Below are 8,597 nucleotides of genomic sequence, written 5' to 3'. Positions count from 1 at the left end.
TCATTCTGGCAGATCCCAAGACCGCAGCAGCAAGAGAACCAGCTGACTGGAGGAGGAGGATGCATGATCAGTGGCCATTTCCAGAAGACATCCCTGTGTCTGATTCAACCATCCCTAGCCCTACCCTTCTGTTGGAGGCACACCCCTCCCCACACACCTCCTGCGTACCTGCAGGAGACTAAACTTTCCCCCTTTCTCAATTAACAAAGAGCTAGGAACCTAATAGGCCATATAGTAGGATAAACCTCCACAATATTTAGGTATACATATATAAAGAGTTCTCACAATCATTTCCTTTAGTCCTCACATCAACCCTTGGGGGATAAGGAGGTCAGGAATTAGTGTCCTAATTCTCAGCTATGAAACCTGAGAGACTTCAATGAAATGACTTGCTCAAAGTCTTGCCGCTAATCACTGGCCATTTTAGTCCCCATTAGCAATCCCAGTTCCCCCTTACCCTCTGACCTTCCCATCACCCTCCAGTCTAGCCTCCCTGCAACACCCTTTCCTATTCATTTAACATTCACCAAGCATTTTGAGACAGTTTAATCTCACTTTACCCTCAAAACAAGCTTGTGAGGTAGGTAGGACAGGCATCATTATACCATTTGGGAGATTAAGTGGGAAGCTATGGCTCAGAAAAGTTAAGGGATTTTTGTCAAGGTCTAAAAGCTAGTATGGGCCTCTGGTTTCAGCTGTGACGTGGAAAGGCTAGTAAGGAGTAAAGCAGCTGAGAATAGACCTTGAAGATTACTCTGCTGTTCCCCATGTTGTCCTTGACTCCCATCCCTGGTGCAGTCTTCAGGCAAGATTCAATGCAGAGGCAGCCAAGAGAGCACCCTTCTCTGTCCTGGGGCTGCCCGTGCAAGTATGAGGAGGAAGGGAGGACTCCAGATCAGTAACTGTCCGCTCAGGAGTGAAGGTCAAGTCCATCGTTCTGCAGTTACCTCACCCTGAAGACTGACTCTTTGAGTGCATGATTCCAGAGAGATGGTTGGATCCAGCCAGTTCACAACACTGACAGTCCCACAGTCCCCAGCGACACGCTGGGCCCCGACAGATCGCCACGCCAAACACACTCCACGGACGCCAGATGAATCAGTAAGTTCACATTGCCTAAGCCCAGGGATTTCTGGCAACCAGGGAGGAGCCCGAGAGCTGCTGCACCTTGGGGCCTCTCAGGGACCCAGGGTTCCTTGGCTGCTCAGAGGAGAAAGACTCAGCCCTTGCCTCAGAGAGAAAACTGAGGCTCAACAGCTTTTCCTGGCAGTGCCCAGAAGCAGCAACAGGGCAGAGGGCGAGGAAGAAGACTTCACTGCACTCCCCCCAGCTGGGGTTACATCCCTGCACCAGGAAGTCTCAGCATACAGTAAGGTTTTTTGCTCGTTGCTTCTTAACCACTAATGATGGCATAAAGGTCTTCTGGAGGGTTTGGCCTGGAGGCCTTTCAGGGAGGTCCCTTGATGCAATCCTGTGGAGAAAGAAAGGAGGCACTAGGCTAGGAGGAAGAAACAAAGGTAACGATGGTCCCAGAGTTGACCAAGCATTGTGGGAGGCCTGGGGATATTAAATGACAGGGATAATCCCCCATTGACCACCCTGAAGGCGCCAGAATTATTCAGTATAGACCCCTACCCCCCAACCCCCGGCATCCACCGTGGCATCCCGTGTGCCCTACCTTGCTTTCCTGGGGAAACCCAGGGAGGTGACCTAAGTTTCAGCTTTGAGGGGTGAGGGCTTGCTGGGCTTATATGAGGATTTCCCATCTTTTGGTCCTGGCTCTGTCACTGACTCACCGTGTGGCCTCGGGAAAATGACTTCCGTCCCCAGCCCAGTCCTCAGCCTCCTCATCCTTAAACGGGGTGCTTTAACCACTTTCTGTTTTTTCCAGCACCCTCTCCAAGACTACGTCTCTCAAATTTTGCAGGGACGAAGATAACAACTGGCAGCACAATCTTGGCATCCTAGCTCATCAGCCTCCTCCCTCTGCCCTGGGCTGGGCCACAGGACTCACCTGGGGGCAGAGCCATCAGGAGGGGCAGCGGCTTCAGCAGGTCGAGGGCTTCTCCACCGGATCCGGTTGAGCAGGACCTTGACCTTGTTCCAGTGGGAGAGATCCCGCTGAGCAGAGGGTGAGAGGGTCACCCAGGGCCCCTCCCCAAAACGTACCCCTGACCAAACTCCCAGAGATAGCTGTCGGCACAGCCAGGACAGATCACCTGTCCCCAACAGGAATCCTCTCGTTTTCTAGCACACATCCCAACCACCCCCGACCTCCGCCGCATCCTGTCACCTGCCCCCACGTACATCCCTCACCTACCCTGTGCCCCTGGGAGGATGGAAAGGTGTGAGCTGGCTCTGCCAGGGCCTCTGACAGCCTGGAAGGGCTGGCGCTGGGCACCCCTACCTTTGGGGGTGAAGCTGTGCTTGCTCCTTCGGAAAGAGAATCCAGTTACCCAAGGCCAGGAACAGGAAGGCACTCATCAAGCCCAGAGCTCAGGGGGTCTGCCTATGGGGACCTGGGCAGGCAAGATACAGACAGAGACACAACTGCGCCTCACCTGTCTCCTCTGTCTGGCTGAGCCGCTCCCACCGCCCGTGTACCTCACTGCCCGGGGCGTGAGAGGGTGTAGGTGAAGGCGCCAGGGCCGGCTCCTCCTCTTTAGGATCCTGTGCACAGGAGAGACGGGCTTTCAGGGCCTGGCTAGAGGGCTGAGGCTGTTCTGAAGGGAGTCCTGGTTCCAGGGGTCCCCCCCATCCTCTGCATCCCCCACTCACCTGCCTGCCCGCTGGCCCGACTGCCCACAGCTCACTCACCCCAGGGGCCCTCTGAGTCTGCAGCTGCAGGCAGAGCTGCTGCAGCCTCGCCATCTGCTCCAGTACCAGGCACAGGTGTTCCAGGTAGCGAAGACCCTGCCCTGGGAGGCAGGCCCAGGCTTCAGGCCCCAAGCCCCCCACCTGTGGGACGTAGTGAGGTAGGGGAGAATTCTGAACTCAACCAGACTCGCACCCTAAGGGGCCAGCAGATGGGGGCAGGATGAGTGGGAGGAGGGACGCACACCCGGCTGGCCTCCCAGTGCCCAGCCAGGCAAAGTGCCGGGCAGGCCCCGGACCTGCCCACCTCCACACAGCTGGGGGCGGGGTGAGGCAAGACATTCTCACACAACACATCAATGAGGCGTAAGAGAGAAGAAGTTGGGGGGCGGAGTTATCTCCATCCCACGCCTGAGAGTCGGCACTCACCACTTCTGCTTCTTCCAGCCCTGCCTCTAGGTCACTCTCTGCCTTGGTGGCCTCCTGTCCTCCTGCTCCAAAAAGGGGCATTTCATACTCAGGGTTGCGTGGCGGCTTTGGGGAGCGGTAATGTGACAAGCTGGCAGAGGAAGTCGGGAGCTGGCGGGACCGCTCCAGCACCTGCTCCAGCTTACGGCTGGCTAGAAGCCGGCTTAGGCGGGCAGGAGGCTCCGTGGCACCCAGGGCCAGGGGCTCAGCGTTCTGCATGGGCTCAGAGTTCAGAGAGTCTTGAGAAAGGCCCGGGGAGGTGGCTAGGGACCTGTCCCCAATCGCCATCTCCACTCCTGAGTCCTGGGAGGCCAGTTTGAGAAGCGGCACCTGCCTCCCAGGTGCTCTCAGCCGGCCATGCCCCTTGCAGGAGTCTGCCGACCACCCTGGAGCGGCATCCGGGATCCGTCTGTAGGTGCTGGTGACTCCAGGCACTACACAACCACGTGCCAGGTCCTCGCCAGCCCCATCTGCAAGGAGAATCAGTCATCAGGCTGGGCAGGCTGCCCCAACACCCCCGGCATTCCTGGCAGCTGGCGACATTCCCTGAGGAGGAGTGTCCTGGGCCAGAGGTGACAGGAGGAGACTGGTTGGCCACAGCCCCGCCCAGATCTCTCTCCAACCCTGGCTGGGAGATGTTAGAATGGGGTTCCCTTTACAAAAGTAATTGTTAGTGATATCTGCCTTGGAGGGGTGACCACTTTTTCTTCCAGGGAGCCCTCGTGCTCCAGCCCCTGAGCTTGGCCTAAGACCTCTGAGCCATAACTGGGGAGTGGTAGCCTCTTCAAGTGCTCCCCATGGGGAAGTATGACTGTGCCCTAGCCTCAGGGAGAGGGGGAAGGGCGCAAAGAGGGAAGCCTGGGCCCAAACTGGCATCAGGATGCAAAAGGAAGTCCATCCTGGAATTCCTGGGGGGAGATGGGTAGTAAAAATAACAATCGCTATAACCATTTTGGACTTTTGTTCTTTTAAGTGAGAAACAGAAGGTTTTGGAGAGTTGAAAAGGAAAAACTTAAACGGAAGAAAAAGAACCAGGCGGGCAGGAGGAGGAACAGCGTGATCACCCATTCACTGTCCTCTCCTCCAGCTCTCCTGGCCTGTGCCAGGCTCTCCTGCGATCTGGGTGCCCCGATTGTAAGGATGCAGAAACGGAGGCTGGAGACGATGGAGGGCCGCCTTCGTCTCCCTGCCCGCCACGCGGGAGAGCTGGAACGGGATGCCAAACCAGGCCCCTCTGGGCAAGGAAGTCGACCAGGAAGTCCACCCCTGCGCGGCTCCTTTGGAAAGGGGTCCGCCGCCGCGGAGAGAGCTTTTCGCAACTGCGGGCTGGGGCAGGGGCCGGTCAGAGGAGGATCCAGACCGGGAATTAGAGGGAAGTGGACTCGGAGGAAATGGGATGGAGGTGGCGGTCGTTTTAACGCCAGAAGCCAGAGGGTTTCCAACGGGCAAGGCGCGATCCCCCGGCCCTTCCTAAGGGAAGCGGCGAGGAGGGCGCAGCGAGGTCGGGCGGGCTGCGCCGGGTGGGGCGGGGAGCGCAGACAGGGGCCCGGGCACGGGAGTCGGCTCTAGGCCAAAGGTCCCGGCCGGCCCCGGGGTGGGTGACTCACCCCGGCCGCCCAGCGGCTCCACGGCGAAGACGCGCCGCCGGCCCAGCATGGCCCCAATCCCGGCCCCGACACGGCGCCCCGGCCGTGGCCGCTGCAGCCGGACGGAGCGATCCCGGCCGGCGTCCCCGCGCTGCTGTCGGGTGCGCGTCCGGACCTGGCTGGGCGAGGCCCCCGGACACTCCCAGCGGGGATGGGGGAGGGACGGCGGGAGGGGTGCGCAGGTGTGCGGGCGCTCGGAGAGGGGCCGCGGGGGCGGGGCCTGGCCCCACCCCCCCGCCCCCAGTGCCGGCGGGGCGCGGGCCCCGATCTGCCGTCCTTCGGGCCCCGGGCGGCCCCGCAGTGCCGACCCCGGACGAGGAGCGGGGAGCCCTGTCCGGAGACGCCGTCTGGTTCGTGGCGCGGGGTCACCCCGCCCTCGGTTTCCAAGCGGGGTCTGTCTTCCTGCCGCCGAAATGAACCCGGGCGGGGATGGGGGGCGGCGGCGACCGGACGCGAGCGCGGAAGGAAATGGAGCCGCACGTGCCGGCGGAGGGAGGAGAGCGGACCTGGACACCGGCGTACCCGCGCTCCCAGCTGTGTGCCTTGGGGCAAGTCACTCAGCCACTCAGAAACCTGGCGCGATCAAAGGGGGAAGTGACTCCCGGCACAGGAAGATCCTTTCCAACAACTGCAGAGCGCCTTGGGTTCTGGGCTAGATCTGAACCCCCTCCTCGTCCCACATCTCTTCCTCACCCGGGTACCCTAAAGCTGGGGGCTGGCGCGGGGGGAGGGGGCTTCAGGATCCGGGGAAGCGAAACAGGGGGGACAGGAGGGCAAGCCTGAGGTGCTGGAAGTGTAAATGCTCTCCCGTCCCCGCCCCCGAACTCTTTGGGTCCGTGGGATTCCACCCCCCCAACCACCCTGAAAGGGGGCCGGCAGCCCAGGCAGACACTGACGGTGAGACAGCCTGGTGACCAGATGGGATGGTGGGCTCTAAGGAAACCTCAGCCTCCTGAGGAAGGCGACCACCAGGCTGGAAAACTCCCAGCGGGACCTAAATTCCCTGGAGGGAGATAAGGGAGCTGGCGGACGTGCAAACTTGCACCTGAGCCTCTGGGGGAGGGGGCCGGAGCTGGAGCTGGAGGCGTTGGGAGCAAGTGGTTATTAACTGGGAGGGAGAAGACAGTCTGCCCACCTCCAGCTCCCTCCTTCCCTTCTGCCAGCACCCTACGCAGGAGCCGTCAGCAATCAGAGTCACGAACTACAACATTCTAACTTCTGGGAAACAGGCCTACAGCTAAGCCCGGGGAAGAATGAGAGCCCCTCTTAACACCTTGATTTTTCAGGCCAACCTCTTTCCTGCTAGCTGCGGGTTCCCTGGGTTGCCGCCTCCCAACCCTATCCTCCTGGAAAGCACTGCCCCCCCACCTTCCTCTTTCCCAGGTACAGAGAGGGAGACCTGGGCCTGGGGGGAGCTGCTTTACCCAAGTCCAACAGCCCGTGAAGATCCCACGCCAGGCCTCCCTGGGGAGGAGAGGAGGAGGGCTGGCCATCAGGTGGCTTCCTCCCTCCAAAGTCAGAGGATGGGGAGGTAAAGTGAGGGACCCTTTGCCAGATCTTGTCCTGAATTTGGAGAATGTAGGGCCAGATTCCAAGCAGTCTCCGTGGTGACTCTGGGGCAGGAATGCATCTGGAGCAGGAAGCCCAGCCAGCAGGAATGCAGTGTCTCAGCACAAGGCTCTGTGTGGGCTCAAACCACACACAGAACACACACACACACACACACACACACACACACACACACACACACACACACACACACACACACACACACACACACACACACACACACACACACACACACACACACACACACACACACACACACACACACACACACACACGGCACACTCCCCTCCAGGCCATTCTCCCCTCTCCATGCAGTTATGCCACAATCTTCAGGGCAGCTGGGATCCCTCGCAGTTGAGGGCCAACATGTTGCCTTCCCCTCTGCCTTCTGCTGCCCTGACTGTGGCAGCCCCAGGCCCGGAGCTGGGCCAGGCCTTCACCGCCCGGAGGGCTGTTTCTCCTTCACCCCACCTTCTACCAGAGGAGAATCATCTCCCTTTGAGTGATGCTTCAAGGAGTGGGAGGGGCGGCACAGCCACCCCCTCGCTGCCCAGCTGAGGGCTGAGCAGCTACCATGAGTTCCTGAGACACATGGTAGCCCAGCAGAGTCATCCTTCAGGCTGAGGCCAGGGATGCTCGATGCCTCCCAGCCTCCATGGGGAAATCCCAGCTTCAGGAAGCATGTTTCCTGCCAGCTCAGCGCTGAGCTAGGCCCTGTGCGAGGAAGGGCAAAGCCAAGAGCCTAGGGCAGCTCCTGCCAGATTAGAGATGGCTGGAAGCTGTGGTGACCTCCCTTACGGCCTGGAAGGGAAGGGCAAGCGCACCCCAGGGCAAACCAGAAACCCAGGAGTCAGGCTCCTGGCTCATCCTTTGCACCCTCCCCTTACTGCTAGGAGCTCTTAGACCAGCGACTTAGCCTCCCTGTCGTTGCTTTCTTCATCTACACAGCAAGCATGACAACAGTACCTACTTCAGAATGGTGAGGACTGGAGTTGAAAGCACTTTAGAATTATCTATTGGTGTCACTTTGGGAAAGTCGTTTTCTCATCTCTAATAGAAGCCTGTATCAGACGCTCTCTCAGGTCGCTTCTAACTCGAATCTGTCATCATTTCTGAAGTTATTCCCCAAAATGAAGAAAAAGTAAAAAGGGCACAGCACTGGACAAATAACGGCCGCGTGTTTGGGCGGTGCCCCCTCCCCACCCCAGCACGTCTGGGCCAAAGGGGGTGGGTGTACACAGCTGGGCAGAGACCAAAGGCCGCCCCCAACCTCCTCTGCTGACAAATGAGATGGACTAATAACTCCGTCTTCGAAGAAGTTCACCCCCAAGCTCGGGCTAGTTGTGTGGCTGCAGAGAGCTCTGATGCTGAAACCCTCTGGCCCCGGGGAGGAGAGCTGGCTGACACAGAGAGGCGGATTTTAGCTTGAACCCCGGTCCACTCTTCGAAAGGCATTCAACCACTCACTGGCCTACCCATTTCCCACGGGCCTCCACTCCCCCTTTGTTCTCCATTCCTTAGAGCACTGCTAGCCCAGCATGGTTTGTTACAGGCGAAGATGTGACCATATTAAGATTCTAACACACCCTTTTCCAACCTGTCACTTACCTGCTGAAAATTTTTCAGTGTCCCTAGAGCCGCAAGGAGAAATTCAAACCGTATCTTACAACATTCAAGGCTCCCATCTTCCTTTCCAATCTTATCTCAGTGTCGCTTTCAGCCGCTGCCCTAAACTGATCATGCCACTTGCACTCAGCCCCTCACTCTGCATTTCTCTCCTCCATCTGTCTGTGTCCTTTCTTCCTCTCACACCCACGGCCCCTGCTCTGAACTCTCAGGGCGCTCCTGTCTGTTCCGCACGAGTTCTTTACACTCAGTACCATGTAACATTATTTCATTCATGCCATCTCAGTCGCTGCCACTTGACTATTATCTTTAGGAAAGCCAGAAAAGTGCTCTATCTCTGTACTCCCACTGTGCCAGGACCTGAGAATTTACAGAGGAGTGAATCCCCTTTTGTGAGCATTCTCCCCGCCAAGGGCTACACCTGACACTAGGTGGCGCCAAGGAGCCCATCCCACTTGGGACCAGACAGTTCTG

General features: G+C 58.6%; 1 protein-coding gene across 1 annotated transcript; it reads right to left on the bottom strand.

Annotated features, from left to right (window-relative positions):
* Positions 1-596: 596 nt before the first annotated feature.
* On the bottom strand, positions 597-4,938 carry LOC309824085 (uncharacterized protein C8orf58; the record flags this gene model as incomplete). The annotated part of the gene is made up of 7 exons (XM_082656844.1): positions 597-1,471; positions 2,015-2,121; positions 2,321-2,433; positions 2,562-2,670; positions 2,818-2,958; positions 3,244-3,752; positions 4,890-4,938. The coding sequence occupies 7 exons, from the start codon at positions 4,936-4,938 to the stop codon at positions 1,360-1,362; spliced, it is 1,140 nt and encodes a 379-aa protein (XP_082512970.1). The 3' UTR covers positions 597-1,359.
* Between the last annotated feature and the right edge of the window lie 3,659 nt (positions 4,939-8,597).

Source organism: Grampus griseus (genome assembly GCF_964374135.1).
Source record: "Grampus griseus genome assembly, chromosome: 6".
Taxonomy (NCBI): Eukaryota; Metazoa; Chordata; class Mammalia; order Artiodactyla; family Delphinidae; genus Grampus; species Grampus griseus.
Note: the sequence above shows the minus strand (reverse complement) of the source record. Positions and strands in the feature narration are given on the sequence as shown.